The sequence below is a fragment of the Otolemur garnettii genome, unplaced genomic scaffold, assembly GCF_000181295.1.
Source record: "Otolemur garnettii isolate 467f Iridium unplaced genomic scaffold, OtoGar3 scaffold00011, whole genome shotgun sequence".
In the NCBI taxonomy this organism is placed as follows: domain Eukaryota; kingdom Metazoa; phylum Chordata; class Mammalia; order Primates; family Galagidae; genus Otolemur; species Otolemur garnettii.
The window spans coordinates 33,083,924-33,106,117 of NW_003852406.1; the positions used below are offsets into that span (position 1 = coordinate 33,083,924).

The window sequence follows — 22,194 nt, forward strand, 5'->3', positions numbered from 1 at the left end:
AACCCGCCACCTTAGGTGTATGTGGCTGGCGCCCTAGCCACTGGAGCCACAGGCGCCGAGCCGGTTTTTAGCTTTTGCATGGTATTTTCGCTGTCCCTTTTCTATGTCTAGCATTGTGTTTCAACTGCCTACAGTATTCAGTATGGGCACATAGCCCATGTATGTAGAGCGCTGGCCATGCCATCTACTGTTGTATAGGTACATTCTGTGATACTCCTGCAAGCACAGCATGGCCTAAAGATATTTCTCTGCCGGGTCCCTCCTGTTGTGAGAGGTGTGATTGTATTTCCCTGGGGGTTTCTTTGCTATCTTTTCCATGTAGAAGTAAATACTCAAACATCCTCAACTACAGGCACTGAGTAAACATTTGCTAGATGGAAGTGTAAATGAAGGAGCAGTCAACTGGCCTGGAGATGGGATTCAGGAGTCATCTCTTTCATCATTTGGTCTCACCTCCTGTGTGCCTCTCAGCACTTTACAGTTAACTTTTTTTTTTGCCGTTTTTTTTGCCTGGGCTGGGTTTGAACCCACCACCTCCAGCATATGGGGCCGGCGCTCTACTCCTTTGAGCCACAGGCGCCACCCTACAGTTAACTTTGTTTTATGAGTACAAGGAATAAACTGGAAATCAATGATCAATGATCTTCTGGGCAGATCTCAGAATCCATGGTGATTCTAGTACTCACTCCAGTTTTATCTGAGACACATCCATTGTTTCTGACACCAGAGGACAGCCAATGTCTGACTTCAATTGTCTTATTCTTAAGTTGTCTTCTGCTGATTTTGGAGCCTGAAAAGAGAACTCCATGCCTTTTTGCAGGTAGTTCATTTGGGAAGTGATCCCAGAAAGCAGAGGTGCAGCCTGGGGCAGTGCAGCCACCAGTGCAGGGACATGTGGGGGAGGTGGCTGGTCCCAGAAACAGAGGTGCAGCCTGGGGCAGTGCAGCCATCAGTGCAGGGACATGTGGTAGAGGTGGCTGCTGCCAAAGGCATCTGCAGGCCTTTACAAGGGACTTAAGAAATGTTTTTCGGAACCACCTGCCCAGTATGAAGGAGAAAAGCATTTATCCCATTCCTTGTGGTCCAGGAATGCCATGAGCATGAACTCCCAGCTCTGTACCCAGCTTCTTAGTCTCGCTTGGATGAGTACTGACTGGGACCTGTGGGCACCCCACACTGCAGCCTCAGAGGATGATCCCTGGGGCACCAAGCAGTGGACACCAGCAGGGGGCACAATGTGCACCCTGAGGCAGTCTGCACAGCCTTGCCCAGCACAAGGGCTGGAGGAAGGTGAAGTTTCATCTGCTGGGGACCCCGCGCAGGTCGTGACACCTCCCTCTCCATGTGTCCTGGTCCTTCTTCTGTACAATGGGAAACTTCACTTCCAAATGAAATGCTAAATGTCACCTTGCTTGGCTAAAATAAAAACATGGCATACTGTATTATTATTGTGACCAAATCTGGTGGAGAGGACCCACAGATACAGAACCAGAGGGTAGAATCCCATCCTTTCATTTTATAGGTGAGGGAGCACAGGTTCACGAGGTCAAGGGCATTTGTGGACATTCATGACAAGGGGGCTAGAATCTGTTTTCTGACTGCCTGTGGACAGCCCTTCCCAGCACAACTGCCCTCTCTCCCTGTCACTGTCCCAGAGGCTGGGTGTGTCTCCTCATTTCTCACGTCCTTTAATGCAACAGTCCTCAGAAGGGGCTTTCTACACCTTAGAATCTAATTGTGATGTTGGACAGGCAGATGCATCAGTCTCCATGAGGACAGGGCCGTTGCCCCTCCCTGGGAGTGGCCTTCTTTCTCACCAGCTCTCTGATGGAAGGGGCCTCACGCTCACTAGCGTAGCTCTTGAGATCTTGAGAAGAACTTGGAAGCTTGGAAATTGTCTGAGAAAACTTGTGAACATAAACAAGGTAATATCTGTGTCTGGTGACTTCAGAGACTTGTTTCAAAATAGAACAAGTCCTAACAGCATTCACGTATTTGCTTCATTTAGCAAACTAGAAGCTGTGTTCAAAATACCTCCTTTGTTATCTAAGCAAAAGAGTCGGAAACTGGCCAGCTTCAGACCTCTGCCCCGTCCCAGGATCTGTCAAGTACCACAGATCACTTTACCAGGAAAGACAGGAAGAAGAAAGAGGAACTGTCTGACAACCGAGAAAGTCAGAATCTTATAAGTTTTGTACTGAGTTGAAACAAAACTGATCAATGCTTTGAACATGAGGAGTATTAATACCTACAGGTTTTTGTTTTTCTTCTTTTCCTGTTCTTCCAGTATGGCCTCCTATAAGGATAAACATAAATAGCATTCAACATTAATCATAGATCAGTAGGAACAGTGTACCCAGTAATTCAAGATGTTTTCAATGTCTAAAGCCTTATTCTGTAAGATTCTAATTATAATAAATGAATTTGATATTAATTATCTAATAAGCAATTGAGAAAATGAAATTGGGGACTGGGAAGAGGGAGTGGAGATAGTAAGGGTATGATAATTCAAATTATCTAATTGCTTTTTTTCTCAAAATAGGGCACCTTTTAGCTGTCTGTGCAGTTCAGGAAACCCAAATCTCTGGATGCTGTGGATTGCATTATCTTCTTCTAAGTTAAAAATAAAGTCTACAGTCCCCACATCTATGTATTTGTTTCTTTTCAGGTTAAATATATATAATACGGTAACAACCCATTATGTAAAGTTAACAAAAATATGCAAACTAAAAATTTTTTAAAATGGAATTGAAAAAGAGAAGTTTCCCAATGTTCTGTCCACACTCCGTGGGTCATCTGGTGCCTGTCCTGGGGCATGCCCACCTCCCTTTGCAAACAACTGCCCTGGATGACGAGCAGACTGGAACTGACATGCTGTGGTCTGCAGAGTCTGGACCCCATAGTGGCCCCCACCCGGGCAGGCTCACTGACTCACCCTGATGCTGTTCACGATGGCGGCTGTCTTGCTCTCTGCAGCCTCTGGGTTTCCAATGAGGTAATCCCAGGCACAAAACACCCGCCAGCAGAAGGTATAGTTTTCATTGGAAGCACTGGCAAGGCTTGTGCGGGAGTTCTTAGCCATCCTGCAAAAAGGGGTCACAGGAGTCTCAGGGATATGATTGTCCGTGGACTGGGGGAACTGTATGAATTAGAAAAAGCTACTCCTGCTGGGTGGACGGAGCTTGTCTGGTCACTGCTGGGCAAGCAGAGCACTGGCTGGATTCTGGATTTCGCCCACACCTGTGCCCCCAGCCCACACTTCTGAACAGTGTGAAAACGGCAGAGGCCCATTGTGCCAGTTCATTTGGCGAGGAGTCTCAGCACTGCCATGGCCAGTTGCTGCAGGTGTGTGTCCCCTGGGGGCTGCTCTTGCCAGCCTCTATGTAACTGTGATCATGAAGTGAAATGCTCCCCTTTAAGCTGAATCAATCTTCTCGTGGGGTCTCTAACCCTGGGACCCCACAGAACATGCTGGGTCCCTCTAGCACACAGCATTCCTATAGGTATTTGAAAGAAGAATCCTGGTCCCTCCTCAGGGGACGCTTCTTGCCCTTTAGGCCATTTCTTCTGTTGCAAGAAGTTTGCCCTGATTTGTCTCTTAAATTGTAACATCTGGTAAAGGTCCCAAGTCTTCCAGCTGGGGCCTCAAGACTGCCAGAAACTGAGCTAGAAAACTTTGGGAAACTGGAGCCCCTAAGCCACTGTGCACCTTCTCAAGTTTTGTTTATTTACTTGTTTACAGTCTGGTTTTTAAATTCTTTCATCTGCACTTTGCTAACATGCCACATGGGGGCAGTGGTGAGGCGTGATCGTCTAAATCAGACAGAAGCAGCCTGGGAGCCAAATGGTTGGGGGCTAAGTTCTCCCTGGGGTTTGGAGCCCTCCACTGTGGGTCTGCATTTTTCTAGCTCCTACACAGACACAGGTTAAGCTGGAAGGAAACCTGGCGATTTCCTGAGCCAACCTACACATTTTACAGATGAGGCCAGGGAGGGACTGTGGTGAGTTGCTGCAGGTCTCATGCCGGGTGGGGCAGCACTCTTAACTCCGGCTGGGGGCCACCTCTCTGTGGTGAAGTGCAGGGGTCAGCTGCAAGCCTGGCCTTTGCAGAATTTGTAGCTAGGTCGCAGGCAAACCTACAGACAGGGAGGACGTTTTGCTTTCTGCAAACTCCGTCAACTAGATCAGGTTTATCTCTCTATTGGTTCAGCTAATGCATAATTCTTCATCTATAGGATTCTTGTCTCTCCAGGCCCAATGCAGAACCTGCCCACGCAGGAAGTGTTTGATAAGTACGAACATGGTTCAAAATGGACCTACCTCATTTAGCCTTGGTCTCCTCACCTGCAAAATGGGTGAAGTTAGTTTTGCTTTAAATTACAGAATTACCAACAAGATTAAATGAGATCATACATATCATGATTCTTGAAACATATTTTGAGAAACAGAGTAGTCATACTTTCTTAAGAGAATGATGAAACTGTAAGCAAACACTGCCATCCCCACCAGGAAATAAGCCAAGGGCAGCCGGTAGCCGGCTCTCCCGATCCTCCGCTCCCTGCCGTAGTAGCCGTAGAACAGGACTGAGTACTGGAGGTATCCCTGCAAACAGAAGCTCAGTGTCATCTCTGATCCCCAGGTCCCACAACAGTGGCCCATTCACCTTTCCCTCAGGACAGGTGTGACCAAGTGTCAACCTCACCCCCAGGGACCAGACGGTGTCCAGGTCTTGGGCCGAGGCAACGTGCTCCTTGGGGATGGTCTTCCTGGCTGTGCTTCCAAAGGGCTGGCCTGCAATCAGCTGGGGAGAGAGGAAAGGGTGTCATGTGGTCTTCCAGGGCACAGGGGACCAGAAGAAAAGGGGAGGAACACATGAGATCTCCAGGGGGTGGCCTTCTCTGGCCTTTCACTGATGGAATACACACCATGGGGAGCCAGTTTTATTTTTGCCTCATCAGAGTCTGCCTGCATGTGCTCTTTGGGAGCTAGACATGGATTCTAGGGACATGAAGTCCCAAGATTCTTACAATGGCATGGGAAATGGCCCATTTACTGTGTGAGGATGAAGTTTAGTTGAAAAATGGGTTTTAGGGAGGCGCCTGTGGCTCAGTGAGTAGGGCGCTGGCCCCATATACTGAGGGCGGCAAGTTCAAACCCAGCCCCGGCCAAACTGCAACAAAAAATAGCTGGGCGTTGTGGCGGGCGCCTGTAGTCCCAGCTACTTGGGAGGCTGAGGCAGAAGAATCGCCTAAGCCCAGGAGTTGGAGGTTGCAGGAGCGACTCCGCTGCACTCTACCAAGGGCAAAAAAGTGAGACTCTGTCTCTACAAAAAAAAAAAAAAAAGAAAGAAAGAAAGAAAAATGGGTTTTATATTAACAGAGGGTTGGCAAATAAGCCAAATCCAACCCATCACCACCTTTTGTATGGCCCAAGAGCTAAGGATAGTTTTTGGATTTTTAAATAGATGGGGGGAAAAAATCAAAAGAATAACATTTTGTGACACATAAAAATGATATAACATTCAAATTTCAATATCCACAAATAAGATTTTATTGGAACACAGACACTGGTTGGTGTATTGCTGTGGCTGCTTCTGCACGATGTGGCAGCTTTGAATAGTTGTGACAGAGACCAAATGGGCCACAAAGCCTGAAATATTTACTCCATGGGTCTTTACAGAAAAAGCGTGTCAACTCTGTTTCAACACACTCACTGCCCTTCCTATCAGGTAATGAGGGAGGTCATTTTATGCTGAGGCTTTCTTTATCTTCTCTTCTTAAAGCACAGTTCTTTTTTCTCTCCTGAAACAGTTCTTACCTCTGGAATCACAATGAAAGCACCTGTCATGACGGTGAGCACAATATTGATCCCAAACAACCATCTCAAGAATATGAAATAGGAGGCCACACCAGATCCAAAATGACCTGAAGGAAGAAGACCATGAGAGCAGGTCATGCAAGGTGCTCAGAGCGCGAGAAGCCCCCATGAAGAATGGCACAGCAGCACACGGAGTGAGAATGCCAGAATATCAGCAGCACACGGAGTGAGAATGCCGCCGCGGCACCAGTCAGGGTGCTCCCCCCAGTGGCAGTTTCCATGGCTCAAGATGCCCACGAACATCCACTAGTTCTATATGCAGGAAGATCCTCACTTTGTGTAAAATGCCACTTGGAAATCCTCTCTCTGATGACATCCTCATCTAAAAGGGCCTTACCTGCCTATCAACCCAGGAATGGATTAACCAACTGTGGTATATGTATACCATGAGATATTATTCAGACATAAAAAGATGGAGACCTCACATCTTTTGTATTAACTTGGATCGAGTTGGAGAACATTCTCTTTCGTAAAGTATCACAAGAATGGAAAAGTAAGTATCCAGTTTACTCAGTACTATTATGAAGCCAATAGATGAACTAATACATGCATACACAAGAGAAAAACTCAATTTAATTCAAATTAGGGAGAGGGTGGGAGGAGGGAGGGGATTGGTGTGTTCTGACAGTGGGCACAATGTAACCTATATGGCACGCTCCTTGGGTGTGGGACACAACTACAACATGGATCTTACCTAACAAACACAAACATGGTAACCTCAAACACAATCATCTGTACCCTCAGATCAATCTGAGATAAAAATAAAAAATAAAAATATGGTATAGTCAAAAGATAGAATAAAAAGGTCTGACCAAATTCATAATAGTTCATATATGTTAAGAAGTGTCGGCCTCTTTTGAGAATTTGATATATTCATTTTCTATTTTGTATCATTTTGAGAATTCTAAGGATTTTCTCAACGTCCCTTTGCCCTCGTTTCAAGTTGAACAGTTTGCTAGATGTCAACAATAGGGGAAACTGGCTGATGGCACAGGGGAGCACGCCCTGTGACTTTTCTGTACACCTGAGCTCATTCCAAAATAAAAGCATAGTAAAAAATGTTGATTGAGAAAATCCAGGAGCACAAAAGTTAAGTGAGAATGAAGGTGGTAATTTCATTGCCTTCTGGAGTAGGTGGATTTGTGTCATACTCAAAAATCTCTTGAATTCTTATTTCAGTTTACATTTGTCTAAGTAGAAAGACACAGAACATCACAAGAATAACAAAAAAATTAACCTATTCTAAGACCACTAAATTGAAGTCACTACTAGAGTTATTTTAAACTTTTAGTGTTACACTCCATTCTTATTCTGTACTTAGAACATTTTGTATAAAGTTGGCATCTCTCTACAGCATGCATTTTCTGTTATCGATATATTGCAAATATTTTCTCTTGCCAAAAATATTGTTCTACAAAATGAATTTGATTGTTTTGTCAATGTGAATTTTCCATCATTTATTTAACCCATCCCTAAATGTCACTTGACAGGAAGTTTCCAGCCTTTCAGCAGGATGAGTAGTTCTATAATAAATAATTCTTGTCTGAGGTCAGATTTGCTAGAAGCAGAGCTTGAGAAAGGGATTTACTTAGCTGTGCAAGATTGGTGTGGGAGGTGCTCTCAGGAGAGTGAGTGAGGGCAGTCGGGGGAGTCAGGGAAAAGAGCCAAGCAAGGATGCTGTCTCCACTGGAGCCTGGCTCAGTCTGGCCCCACGAGGAGCTGTGGAGCTTGGACTGCCCCACAGGGTTGGCCCCATGTGGAGCCAGGGGTCAGACTTGAACGCTCTCTGTAGATAAGTCTTTGGGTGTAGGTGGGCTATGGGGTGGGATGACATGTGCCTCACGTCTGGTCAGCCAAGGGCAATTCCTAGAGAAGGGAGCAGCTGGCATGTGGAGCAGCCTGCACTCAGAGCAGATGGGAAAAGGGACCAGCTAGGGAAAGAGGCCTGAGTGGGGAGCCAGCAGCATCCGCAAAGACTTGGTCATGAAGCGTGCTGTAGTTTCCTGGTTGATTCCCCTGGTTCTTAGGAAATAGAAGCATTTTATCAAAGGACAAAAACATTCTGCCAACTTTTGTTACATATTATAAATTTGCTCTGGAGATACTGTCCCAATTGACATTCCTACCAGCTGTGTATGAAAGTGCTTAATTCTATTTAAATATTGAAAATGTTTTTCCCAATTGGTCATCTAAATTATAGCTTTATTTTTTGTTTTGTTTTGGTTTTATTTGAGACAGAGTCTTACTCTGTCACCCTGGGTACAGTGCTGTGGCGTCATAGCTCACAGCAACCTCAGACTTCTGGGGTAAAGTGACCCTCTCGCCTCAGTCTCCCAAGTAGCTGGGACTATAGGTGCCCACCACACTAACTAGTTTTTCTATTTTTAGTGGAGATGGGGTCTCGCTCTTGCTCAGGTTGGTCTCAAGCTCCTCTCCTGAGCTCAAATGATCTACCTGCCTTGACCTTCCAGAGTGCTGGGACTACAGGCATGAGCCACTATACCCAGCCACCTTTATTTTTCATGTACATAATTTTTTTATGTAGTCAAGTAGTATAATAATACTTTCCACGATGATCCCTTTTTTCACTTTTATGATTTGATCGGTCTCCATTCTCTGATAACATCATCTCTATTTTCTTAAATTCTTTCATTGTGTATTTAAATAATTCCTATTGAATATTTCTATCATATATTTAAATATTTCCTATTGGATATTTAAATATTTAACAGAATTTTAAAGTGAGGGAATTAAACTTTCTCTTTAAAACAGTCAAATCACATTCTACTCTTAGAAAGATTCACCTGTACCCCTATAAGGTAAACCTCAGAAGTGATCCCTCCAAACCCCCTCCCTCCACCCATTACCCCCTCCCTTCTCCCTCCCCCCTCCCCATATTCTTAGGCTGTTTGGTTATAGCTTTCATATAAAAAGGTTTAAATTAGTTTCATAATAGGGGTGTGTACATTGGATACTTTCATGAGGGCTGTGTTGACCAGTTTGATGGAAGTATTTCAGATTGCATGTGAAAACCCCACACTGTACCCCAGAAGTGCATTAATGTACATAGTTACCATTCAATAAAAACAAAAACAAAAACAAAAACAAAAACCAAAAAAAACAGTCAAATCAATTGTTTCAGCAGTTTTTGTGGAGTCATTTATCTGACTTGAGTAATCATCACACACGGAGGGTCTGTGTGTCTTCTTCTGTGTTCCTGAAATCTTTACTTATTTTTTTTTTATTTGTCAGTCTATTCCTGCACTATGTCATACTCTTTCAATTCTTGTAGCTTTTGGAATATGTTTTAAGGTTTTGGTTACGCAACTTCATTTGAATTTTCCTTTAAAAAGTTTTTTCATTAGATTCTTGGATATTTCTCTTCTATGTAAGTTTTATGATCATTTTGTTGAATACTAAAACAATAAATTTGAATTTTTATTGAAATTGTCTTAAACTTCTAACTTGATTTTGGGAAAATCAAAATATTTCAAATATTAAATTTCCCCATGTCTCTTTATAAGACTTTATAGTCTCTGGTTCAATCTTAAGGTTTTCCTTATTTTAGATTTATTGGTTTTTTCTGGCAGTTTGTGTGTGTGTTTGTAAGTGGGACTGTGGGTGTGATTTATTTATTTTTTAGCATCTGTTTTCTAAATGGTCACAGTCATATCTATGAAAATGCAGATTTTTGTATTGCACTTTGCAGTTGCCTGTGCTACCCTCTCATTCATCCTTGCAGGTTTTCACTTGATCTTTTGGAGGTTCGGGTTGTGTCTGACTAAAGGAATGAACTAGGGGAGAACAGTTACATGCCTGGCACTGTTCCCACCCTGGGAGGTGGTGGGACAGGCGTTGTGTCTTCTCTCCCTGTCGTCCCAGGTGGAGCCTGGTGACCCAGCTGTGGGTCGGCCATGATCACTGCATCCCCCCGCAAGTGCAAACACTTACTCTCAATTTTCTTTATTCTCATTTCCCAGGGAATGAAGATGACCATGAAGTTACAGGCAAGACGAGCAAATTTCCGCCAGAGCTAGGAAAGAGAGGCAGGATTAGAGCCTTTCACGTTCGTGAAGAGGACAAGGCTATGTGGCTATAGGGCCCCATATGGAGAGTGGACCCCCTAAATATATCCTCTGCTACCTTTATTTGTGGCTCCATAGGCTGGTAAGCAACTCTAGGACAAAAGTTGCCCCCTTGACTCTCTGGGCTCCTGACCCGGTAAGCAGACACCTGCTCTGGGCTCTGCACCATGGAGCCTGCTGCACCAAGCTTCATCCTCTCTAGGGTCACATCCTGACTTGCTCACACTACACAGACTGAGAACAGTGGGAATTACTCAAGGAATGATGTCTAAGTACTTGACTCCACCATGGACTTGCGATAGCTCTGAGGGTGGGGCCTGAGAATCCACATAGCTAACAAACTCCTCATGTGATTAAAATCATGTTCTTGCTAAAGGACCAAGAATCTAGAGCCCACCCAAAAATGAGGCTTCCCCCGCCCCCGGTTGTATGCCTTGCATCTTGCTGCAGAATAATTTCCTAGCCGGTTATGGTCTGGAAATTTGTATTATTGGTTTAAGATGCAATTGCTAAGTGTTGTATTTTTTTTTTCTCAAAGGAGAATAAAGAAAAATGTGCCCTGATACCAGCTCTGCTCTCCAACAAAGTGGGCAGGTTGTGCATTTTAACACACAAACGATCTAGGCTTGTGCTGGAAGTACATGACATCACTGCAGAAAGAGGGATTACAAATGCAATTACAACATTCTGAACTGCAAGACAGCACATGGTCCCGATGCAGACACACATGGTAATGTCATTCTGGTTGTGTTTGCTAAGGCCAGAATGGCTGCTTGCAAATGAAAATCTGAATGTTATCAGAAGTTGGACTTGTTCACATTTTGTTCATGATTTGAAAGCCAACTCAAGTATCACCACTTCCATGAACACAGATTTTCTGTACTGAGAAATAAATTCTTCTATCTGTGAGCTCCCCCACGCAATAATTTTTGCTTTCTCCTATAATGTTTATCATAGCCTACCTTGCATTACCTTGATTTGTTCACCTGGTTTATCTCCTAGAGCAGGGATAGGGAACCTGTGGCTTTCTAGTCCCTAAGTGCTGCCTTTTGACTGAATCCAAATTTTACATAACAAATCATTCCATTTTTATTAATACATTTTTTGTTTGCCTTTTACACTTTTATTTCATTTTTAAAATGAAGGTATTTCAAATACCAAAGAGTAAAATGAGTTTCAATGAAATAATCCTCTCAGATTGACTGGCATAATAACAACACTAGTAAACTATGAGGACTAAATTGACGGGCTGCTAAGCTCCTGACTGAGTTCTAACATCCCCCACCTGACTAGTGGCACTGCCAAACAAGGCTGGTTGGTGAGCGTTTATGGGGGTCAGGTATAGCAGTCTGTGATCAGATTTTGACAATGGTGCACTGTATTTCTGTTTGAAGTGGAATTTTTTAATAGTTTCACAGCTTGACAATATTTTTAAATTCCATCTGCTTAGCAGCCCATGATGTCAAAGAAGACTGAGAGAATGCTGAAGGATGATTTTTAATGAGGATGGATTAGGAAAATGTGGTGTTATCTTATTTCTGCTAAAGATAAGATGATTTGCTTGCTTTGTGATATGGCAGCATCAACATTAAAGACTAACAATGCTTGTCAGCATTAGAACACTCATAAGGACCGCTAGTATTTTAAATTAGGTAGAGAAAAGTAGAAGAAATTTAATTTCTGGACTGCAGAAATTAAAAGACAAAGACAATTCTTTCAAGTAGCAATAGGACCTTGAAAGTGACAATGCTACAGAAGCGACTTAGAGCTTATGTACCAGGGAAGAAAGGAAGCCATTCAGTGGTGGAGAAGTGGAGAAAGAAAGCATTGTCAAAGTGGTAGCGTGCTTAGGCACCATAACATTTCAAAGTACAAACAGCTGCCTCTTTCAAAAAGAACCATAACTGATCAGGAACATGAATTAGACTTCAACTTAAAAGAACAACTTCATGCAGGACTTCAAAAGGAAAATATGTATTATTTGGTCACTTTGGATGAATGAACTGATACTCTATGCAGACTTTTTTGTTTGTTTGCTTTTGTTTTGTTTTGTTTTTACTTTCTTTTTCATTCCATGAAGGTGTTCATATCTGTGCAGATTTTAGACTTCATTCAGGTCTTTTTGTTTTGGTTGGGGCTGGGTTTGAACCCGCCACCTCTGGTATATGGGGCTGGCGCCCTACTCCTTTGAGCCACAGGAACCGCCCCTTCATTCAGGTCTTAACAGAGGATTTTCTTTGCTGTGAAGAGTTACTTGCTTTGTGCACTGTTGTGAATAGGAACACAGGTAATAGATACCTTCAACAACTTTTAGGATAAATGTCGTGAAGTTGGGCTGAATTTGGTAAATGCAGTATGTATAGAGAAGGCACCCTTCTTTTTTTTGTTTTGAGACAGAGCCTCAAGCTGTCTCCCTGGGTAGAATATTGTGGCATTACAGCTCACAGCAACCTCCAACTCCTGGGCTCAAATGAGTCTCCTGCCTCAGCCTCCCAAGTAGCTGGGACCATAGGCACCTACCACAACGCCCGGCTATTTTTTGGTTGCAGCCATCATTGTTGTTTGGCGGGCCCGGGCTGGGTTCGAACCTGCCACCTTAGGTGTATGTGGCTGGTGCCTTAGCTGCTTGAGCCACAGGCACCGAGCCAAGGCACCCTTCTTGATAGAAAAACATAAAGGGTTTGTTGCATAAATTAGCAAAAGTATTAACAGCTCCCCATGGTCTTATTTCCTTGCCTTGTACCTCGCCTTAGTAAAATCTCTGTGCTAAAGCAGCTATTTTAAGTGATGCTTTGTGACAAGTTATGAGTATTATTAACTATATTCATGCAAATGCAACACGGCATTGTCAGTTTTGTAATGTGCTAAACCTGCACGTATTCCGTGTGGATTTGCCTCATCATTACTGAAGGGCACTGGCTACTGCAGGGACAGGTGTTAGCTAAAATTTCATCTCTGCAAGAACCGAGAGTTACATCTTATGAAGGACAGAGTCAGCAATGTAAGTTATTGAAAGAAGATTTCTAGAGGAATACAGCATTTCTGTATGACACCATGTCAAACGACTTGAGTATGACACGTACCAAAAAATCTAAGCATGTCAAAAAATGTGACCTTTTTTCAAAACACTTCTTAAAAAGGAAATTTTGGATGACTATTTTCATCTGAAGTTTAGCAAAGATCACTGATGAGCAGGGCAAAGTATGTGAATCATTGGAATAATACCCAGCTGTTACAGGCCTATCAATTGGAGAATACAATAAAAGATTCACTGATTTTGAGAACCAGGCAATTCCTCAGATTAGCATTTCAGCCTCACCTAGTCCATATCACCAAGGCACCTGAAGAACCACAGATGGAACTGACTGAGCTCTCAGTAGATGACATTTTAAAGTTATTGTTTGATGCTGAGAAAGATCCAACTGAAATGCAGAAAACTGCAGTACCCATGCCTTCAGCAACATGCCCTAAAAACGCTCTCTTGCATTTTAACCACTTATTGCTGCAAATCTACATTCTCCTACTTAACCTGAATAAAGACACCCTTAAGGTCACAAATGACGGATACCCCTCCGGAGGATCAGCTGAATCTGCAGACCTCCACGCTGCAGCCAGATACTCAAATGCTTTCAATGGAAGCAGACACAACAAGGTCATTAAAATGTTACTTATTTCCCCTTCCCCTTTTTTCTTTTATGAGACAGAATCTCATTCTGTTTCCCAGTCTAGAGTGCCAAGGTATGATCTTAGCTCATAGCAACTTTAAACTCCTGAGTTAACTGATCCTTCTGCTACAGCCTCCCAAGTAGAAAGGTTACTTTACTTGAAAATGAACAAGTAGTTTTTATTTTTAGAAATTATTAAGTACATAGCATTTATATGTGTATAAAATAATGCATATTTTTAACTATTAATTGAAGTTTCTTGAATGTGGCTTTTTAGATTACAGCTAAATTAATGCAGCCTTCCAACGTGCACATGGCCCCTCATCCTAGGGCATAGAAGGAAAGACCACCCTTTCTGACCATTTACCCCCAGTAGAGTCTAGAGGGAGGGGTGCTACAACATCCTCTGGCAAGCTCTGATGTTGGAAAGCATTTGAGTCTCTGGCCCATTTTAAAGTCCTGACATCTAAGATATACTGGGCAGATGGCCAGAACCCAGAATCCTAGCTCTGGTTCCACTTCTTCCTTACTATGCCCAGGGAAAGTTATTATCTTTCCTTGAGATTCTGTTTTCGCATCTGTACAAGGAGAAGTAAGATTCAATGAGTGGCATTCAGTGTGCTCTTTTTATTTAAAATTGTACGAGAATTTTAATACACAAAGCACGTAAAACAGTGTAGCTTTTACAAGTCAGAGAAGCAAGGTCTCCTCTCCTAGTCTCTGGTGTGTGAGAAGCCAGGACCCCCAAACTTAGATAGCACTAAAGTGAATGGCCCCTGGGTTCATTCTGGTGGTGAGAGAGTCTAGCTTTGCCTAACAGAGTTTCTTAGAGGCAAATGTGATTGAAAAGGTGATTTGTTAATGACCAAAGTTTAAGTAAGACATGGGAAAAAATGCCGTGCTTCTCTGATGATTTGTACCAAATCTTTGTGTCAAAGCCTTAATAGTTGGAATAATTCATGATTTTAAAAGCAAAGCAGGCTTGGTGCCAGTAGCTCAGTGGTTAGGCCGTCGGCCATATACAGTGAGGCAGGGGGGATCGAACTCTGCCTGGGCCTGCTAAACAACAATGACAACTGCAACAAAAAAATAGCCAGGTGTTGTGGTGGGCAACTGTAGTCCCAGCTTGTAGGGAGGCTGAGGCAAGAGAATCTCTTAAGTCTAAAAGTTGAAGGTTGCTGAGAGCTGTGATGCCACAGCACTCTACCGAGAGTGACATAGTGAGACTCTGTCTCAACAAAAAGAAAAAAAAGCAAAGCAAAATCAAACTTGAAAGAAATAGCTCCTATTTGTGGGCTTGGGTAATTGAGTTTTGGTAACTAAGAACAAACTCATGTTTTGGAAAGACGTATACATTCATCTGGAATAAATGTATTCTAAACACATGAATGATAGTGTAGGAAAAGTATGTTTACTTGTAGCATGTACCGGCACCTAGCCTGTGTCTTCCCGTGGGTGCAGACAGTGACCAAGATGCCAGCTGGTATGAAGTTTGCATTCATCTAGAGGGAAGGCAGCCTCAAAAAGTCAGAATCACAGTGGAACATGGTTCGTCAGGCCTGAGGGACAGGTTTCTTTTATTAATTAATTTATTATTTTTAGACAGTCTCATTCTGCCTCCATGGGTAGAGTACCGTGACATCATAGTTCACAGCAACCTCAAAGTCCTTCAAGTGATTCTCTTTTTTTTTTTTTTTTTTCTTTTTGAGACAGTCTTACTATGTTGCTGTTGGTAGAGTGCTGTGGTGTTACAGCTCACAGCAACCTCAAGCTCTTGGGCTTAAGTGATTCTCTTGTTTCAGCCTCCCTGTGGCACCCACCACAATGCCTGGCTATTTTTTTGTTGTGGTTGTCATTGTTATTTAACACGCCCTGGCCAGGTTCGAACCCACTAGCCCTGGTGCATGTGGCTCGTGCCCTAATCACTGAGCTAAAGGTGCTGAGCCTCAAGCGATCCTCTTGCCACAGCCTTCCAAGTTGTTAGGACTATGAACACCTGCCAAAATGCCTGGCTTAAGCTCCTGAGCTCAAGCAGTCCTCTTACTTTGGTCTCCCAGAGGACCGAGATTACAGGTGTGAGCCACTGTGCCAGGCTAGTCATTTATTATTTATTTTTATTTACTTATTTATTAGATCTAGGGTCTGGCTGTGTTGTCCTAGGCTGGAGTGATCCTCTAGCCTCCACCCCCAAGTGTATGCCACCACACCCAGCTAATTTTCTTTATTTTTGTAGACTGGGTTTCCCAATTTTTTCCAGGCAATTCTCAAACTCCTGGCTTCAAGCAATCTTCCCACCTTAGCCTCCCACAACTCTGGGATTACAGGTGTGAACCATAGGGTCTGGACCAGAAGCCTCTTTTAAATAAGAAGGTATGGGGGGTCTGGTCCAGAAGCCTCTTTTAAATAAGAAGGTATGGGGGGGGAGTCATATTTGAGCTAAAACTTGAATGAAAAGAAATCAGTACTTAAATGAACTGGAAGAGTAGCTATTTACAGCAGAGAATAGCCAACACAGATCTGTGGGCTAGCAAGAGCTGGGCATTTTACAAGAGGTGTGAAGGAGAGAGGAGTGAGAGAAAAAGTCAAGTTACTTTCATCATTTGAAAAACTATACTTGGTGCTGTGGCTCACTCCTGTAATCCTAGAAGTCCGAGGTGGGGGGATCACTTGAACCCAGGAGTTTGAGGTGGCTGTAAACTAGGCTGAAACCATGGCACTCTCACCCTGGGCAACAGTACAAGACTTGATCTCAAAAAAAATGAATAAAATAAAAAAAATTTTCTGTGGGAGGCTGAGGTGGGAGGATTGCTTGAGCCCAGGAATTGGAGACCAGCCTGGGTAACAGAGTGAAGGTATAAAAAAGTACACATGTCAGTTTTTGTCTGTTAAAATGTCAAACTTAAAATATAGACATAAATTAAAATTGGTGCAAATATTACAAGACTAATCATCCCCAATACCTTTTTATTGTTACATATATTTCAGGTCATCTGAGCTCAAGTGAAGGACCTTGAATTATTTCACAGATGTTTTCCTATAGCTTTTTACATAACTTATTTAGAGAAAGCAAGAAGAGGGCTTGGCCCCACATATGCTTATAAAAAGATAATTTATTCCCCAAGCTCCATCATAACATGACAGGCATCAGGATTCACAGGTGGTTTTGGTTATAAAACTAAATTAGAATTTTCAGAAAGGTTTTGTGAAGAGTAAGAAGGAAAAATGCCAAGGCAGACCTTAGGAATTCTTTGATATCTTATAATTTTTTAGACATGTCAAATTTATGACCAGCTTTAATTTAAACTTTATTAAGAATATTTTTGTTTTGAAGCTGGGTGTGGTGGTTACACTTGAAGTCTCAGCTACTTAAGAGGCTGAGGTGGGAGGATCACTTGAACCCAGGAGTAGCAAACCAGCCCTGGCAATAGAGTAATGATATAAAAAAAGTACCTGTCAGTTTTTGTCTATTAAAATATCACAACAAACTTAAAAATAGATATTGTTCAAAATTGGTGCAGATATTATGAGACCAGTACATTCTCCATTGTGGTAGGTGAACATGGTAACCACTGTACTGTGGACACCTGCTTTCACTGGGGCTGAAAATATAAATTATTTGAAGAATAATCTTTAAAAATTTATCAAGAGCTAGAAAAAATGGATCATTGTCTTTTCTATAGTGATCACAGTTCTAACATTGACCCTAAGAAAGGAATTCAAAAATACAGAAAAATCTCTATGTGCAAAGATGTTCTTTGTGAGATTATTATTAATAACAAAAAATTAAAAGCAACTTAAATATCTGTGAGCAAGCTAATGGTTAATTAAACGAATATACATTTATCTGATGGAATACTACACAATCATTAAAAACAGTAGGTATAAAAACTACATAGCAACGAGGACAAATCCTTATACTGTGGTGTTAAGTAAAACATAAAGAAAAAAATGTTTGCATACTACAATTTCTATGTTGCGGAAACCATGCAATAATTGACCTGAAATCTTTCAAAAGATAAAAGATATTGGGGAGCAGGAAACTTTAAAGAAGAAGTAATTTTCTTCTTTGTTTTCTAAACACTTATGAGAGGCCTTTATACACAGATAATTTCAATGAATGCTAAAATTTAATGCTAAGTAACTCAACGGGAACAACAGAATACAAGAACCTTAGCATTGCTTTGTAAAATGAGCTCTGGAATATGCCTGCAACTTTTCCTTATAAGGGACATAACTGCGAACGGGGACACAGGGATACAGCGACTAAAACCTAAATTTGTGAGTGGGATTAAGTTAGGAAAGAAGCTAGATTATTCTCACCAGGGAAGACATCCCTTTCCTGATGACTTAGGCTTACTTCGAGTCACATAATTGGTAAGCGATGGCATCTGGGAAAGCCATGTTTTGGGACATTCATACTTTCCAGCTCTGCTCCGCAGCTGTCAATGCTGCCACTCGCAACCTACACATGACATCCTGGGGCCGCAGGCGGGGTGGGGAGGAGCGGCGGGACTGGGGGTGGGGGTTTGGGGGACCAGGCCGGCAGGACTGGGCGGGGGCGGAGGTGGGTGGGGGGGACGGGGCTGCACGTGTGCTCCTTACCTCTGCTCCTGCCGCCTGGTAGCCTCGGGTCCTGGTCAGCCTCCCTTCAAACTTCAGCACAATGTCTTTTGCTCGTCTGAGAAAAGAAAAACATAATGGTGAACACAATTGTATCACAGAATTTTCACAAAATATGTAAAAATTCAACAGAAATAGGTCCCTAAATGATTCAGGACAAGAAACTGAGAGAATGGAGTTAAGTACATGTTTCATTTTCTAACTTTTGGATAACAAAAAACTCTTTTAAAAGTTTTCTCTTTAACACTTAAATTGATGAATCAATCCCAAAATGATGGCTTCATACCGAAATTACAACTGAATTTTTAAAGCCCTTCCTTGATTCTGGTGGTTGACTGGGAATCATTTTCTCTGGAAACCCCAGTGAGAGACACTTGCCTCTCAGCTTCTCTGCTTAGCAAACCTCCCCCTGCAGTCAACCCTTCAAAAGTGCAAATCAGATCTAGCTTTAGAAAATCTGTTCTGGTCACCGTGAACAAGAAAGTCACATCTATGCAGGTGTGAACAGCCTGAGTTAGCCCAAACAAATGCCCTTAAAATAGCTTTGTGGATATGACCTGATAAGCCATAAATGTTCAATCCTTAAAAATGAACTGATGTCATTGATATAGTCAGTTAAATCCACAACTAAATGAACAACAGGATTAGAAAATAATTAATGCCACAGACAGCCTGAAGTCCAAGACTCTTAGAGAGATCAATGTTACCTTCAAGGCCACCCAATCTCACAGCACTCTACACACAGAGACCCTCACTGTGGAATGATCAGACACCCTCTGCTCAATCGTGCTCAGAACTGAAGAACTCAGTTCTTCCAGATCAGTTAGTTTGCTAATTCAACATGTTCACCTGCATGGGTGTCCCCGTATGTGTGTCCCAATCAACCTCCCAAGAATGCTCCCTGGTTCTGAGTCCTTCTTTAGGAGACCCAAGGGCCATACTAATTCCCTTATCCACAGACCGGATGATTTCTTCAAAGCACAACCCAACCCAGTGTTTGGTTTTGGACTTTTCTCCCTGTTGTTCCATTGCAATATTCCCATATGCACAGCCCAGCCAGTGCACTGGCTCCACTCAGATGAGAACCAGAGGTTCAGGCAAGGGTGAGGGCAGTGGCAGGGGCGGGTGTACCCAGTTTGCCTGGGGCTGGATTTGAACCTGCCACCCTTGATATATGGGGCTGGTGCCTTATTTACTGAGCCACAGGTGCTGCCCTCAGATAATAGTTAATCATCATCATTTTGTAAACCTTTTTTTTTTTACTTTGAAGCAGAGACTCAAGCTGTAGCCCTGGGTAGAGTGCTGTGGAATCACAGCTCACAACAACCTCCAACTCCTGGGCTCAAGCAATTCTCCTGCCTCTATCTCCCAAGTAGCTGGGACCACAGGCGCCTGCCACAACTTCCCGCTATTTTTGTTGTATTTAGACCAGGGCCGGGTTTGAACCTGCCACCCTCAATATGTGGGGCTGGGGCCCTATTCACTGAGCCACAGGCACTGCCCTCAGATAATAATTATCATCATTTTGAATGACTTAAAAGTCCCGTTAGAACACATGGGTTTTGTTTTTCTGATTAATTGTTCCAGTGATTACTTTGGTGGAATCCCTTTGTTTAATACAGAGAAGTTGGAGTCAGAAATCTCACGTTTAAAGCTTAACTCTAGCTCTCAGAAGATGTGTGCAGCTTGGGTTAGTCTTTTAATATCTCTGAGTATCAGTCTTCTCATCTAATGAATGGACAATGCCATTTGTACTCAAAGAAATGGAAATGATGACATCTGGAAACAGACAAGGAAGCAGACACAGGAGGATTAACCGGAAACTTCTGAGGATGAGTACTGTGGGTGACCATAGCTGTCTGCTGCAGCCACCTGGGGGGTCAGGCTGTTCAGTCTGGAGGTACAGTCCCTGGCCTGGTAATCTAAGGCAGGAACGATTCAACAAGAAAGAAATGAAAGCCTAACAGATGGCAGATGTGGAAATAAAGAGATATCTGCTTGGCATCTAGAGAAGAATCAGAAAAAAACAGATGCAACAGTGGTTCTGCCCACACAGTGCTGCCCAGTGATCAGACGTAGCTGGGCTTCACCAGGAAGGCCACTCCATGGGGCAGAGCCGCTCAGTGGTACAGGCCATGACAGCTTCTCTGGTAACTCCCTTTGCTGTGAGCCCTTTGGCCTAATTGTTCCCCACTCACTCTTAGTGAGGAACTGTTACACCAGATGCAACGCTAAGCACTCACATTTATTCTTGTAGCAAACTGCTATCACTGGACTCAATTAAAGTTGTGCAGAAGACTCATTCTGAATGTGTCTTCAAAGCTCCAGGGCCTCTCCCATAGTTTGCTTCAGCAGGTTCGGAGGGCAACTAGAGATTATGAGGGTTTCTTTTTTTTTTCTTTTTCTTCCCTCCCCTCCCCTCCCCTCCCCTCCCCTCCCCTTCCCTCCCTCCCTTCTTTCTTTCTTTCTTTTGAGACAAAGTCTCACTCTGTCACCCTGGGTAGAGTGCCCTGGTGTCACAGCTCACAGCAACCTCAAACTTCTGGTTTTAAGCGATCCTCCTGCCTCAGCCTCCTATGTAGCTGGGACTAGAGGTGCCTGCCACAATGCCCAGCTAAATTTTCTATTTTTAGTAGAGACAGGGTCTGGCTTTGTTCAGGCTGGTCTCAAACTTCTGAGCTTGGGGGAGCCTCCCATGTTGGCTTAGATTTTGAGTTTTTTTAACTACAGTTCAGCAGTTGACATTTTTTGGAAACAATGTTGCAGGAAGTAAGGGCTATTCCTTATCATCCGTTCAACTTTAAGAGAAAGGAACTATTATTTAGAAAAACTAAGACAATCTCCCATTATCATATGGCTAGAGACTGGTAGAGGTGGTATTCAAATTCAGGAAATCTGTCTTCAAATCGTTAGCACTTAGCTCATATGTAGACACACTCTCCAATAAGACCTTAAGCATCATAATAACTTGACTTGCCATAGAGATATTTTCCCCCAGAGGGAGTTAATAGCCAAGCAACTAAAATGAGCATCTTTTTTTTTTTTAAAATATGGAACGCTTCACGAATTTGCGTGTCATCCTTGCGCAGGGGCCATGCTAATCTTCTCTGTATCGTCCCAATTTTAGTCTATGTGCTACCGAAGCGAGCACATGAGCATCTTTTTTATTCTAATTTATTGCCTTGTTTCCAGTGAGTTTGGAGACGGTGTTAAATCTAGTATTTGGAAAGAAGGCAGAAGATGAAACCTTCTCTACCAACACACACACTCTCAACACCCACACACACAGAGGCACTGGCTGTCTGCACCAGGTAGACCCCTCAGACATCTCTGTGCCTTCTCTGTGCCATGTTGAGAGGGATTGAAGTGTCACCCACATGAGTCTTGGTCCTCATTCCCATGGTCAGGGCAGTGTGGTTTCCCGGGAAGCACACTCAGGATTATCAAAATTGGCTGGGGAGGGCCTTACCTCAGCGCCCTCAACTTCTGCCCCATGGTCCAGGGTCTGCAGCGAATGTTTGCCACAAGATCTTTCTGGAATTGTATATTCTGGAAGATTTGTTCTGGATCATTGCTGTCCCCTGTTTCATCAGCATTAAAGCTGTCATCCAAGCTGCTGAACGGATCAGGGTATTAAGGAGGAAATAAGATTAGTAGAATTGCTTCCAGAAAAGATCATCATCTCGTCCTGGGCAACTTCAGCAGCCCACTGCCCCAGGGTCATCTGCTTAAGGAGTGTGTGTGTGTGTGTGTGGGGGGGGTGTCTACAGAGGTGGAAAGAGGGCTTGCCCTTGCCAGCAGCTCACTGCCCCAGGGTCATCTGCTTAAGGAGTGTGTGTGTGTGTGTGTGGGGGGGTGTCTACAGAGGTGGAAAGAGGGCTTGGCCTTGCCAGCAGCTCACTGCCCCAGGGTCATCTGCTTAAGGAGTGTGTGTGTGGGGGGGGGGG

At 43.3% G+C, this 22,194-nt stretch overlaps 1 protein-coding gene and 1 non-coding gene across 2 annotated transcripts in view; both read right to left on the bottom strand.

Moving 5' to 3' along the window:
* Positions 1-22,194, bottom strand: part of TMC3 (transmembrane channel like 3) — a 42,271-nt gene that overhangs the window by 18,458 nt on the left and 1,619 nt on the right. Inside the window, exons 2-9 of the mRNA XM_003784587.2 lie at positions 21,717-21,863; positions 18,230-18,305; positions 9,829-9,910; positions 5,818-5,924; positions 4,703-4,801; positions 4,460-4,602; positions 2,936-3,083; positions 2,253-2,296 (exon numbers count right to left, since the gene is read on the bottom strand). Of these exons, the coding sequence (XP_003784635.1) occupies positions 2,253-2,296; positions 2,936-3,083; positions 4,460-4,602; positions 4,703-4,801; positions 5,818-5,924; positions 9,829-9,910; positions 18,230-18,305; positions 21,717-21,863 (846 nt within the window). The remainder of the gene's footprint in view (positions 1-2,252; positions 2,297-2,935; positions 3,084-4,459; positions 4,603-4,702; positions 4,802-5,817; positions 5,925-9,828; positions 9,911-18,229; positions 18,306-21,716; positions 21,864-22,194) is intronic.
* LOC111723474 lies at positions 21,292-21,398 on the bottom strand. Its single transcript, XR_002772001.1, has one exon. It is a non-coding gene; the product is annotated as a U6 spliceosomal RNA (small nuclear RNA).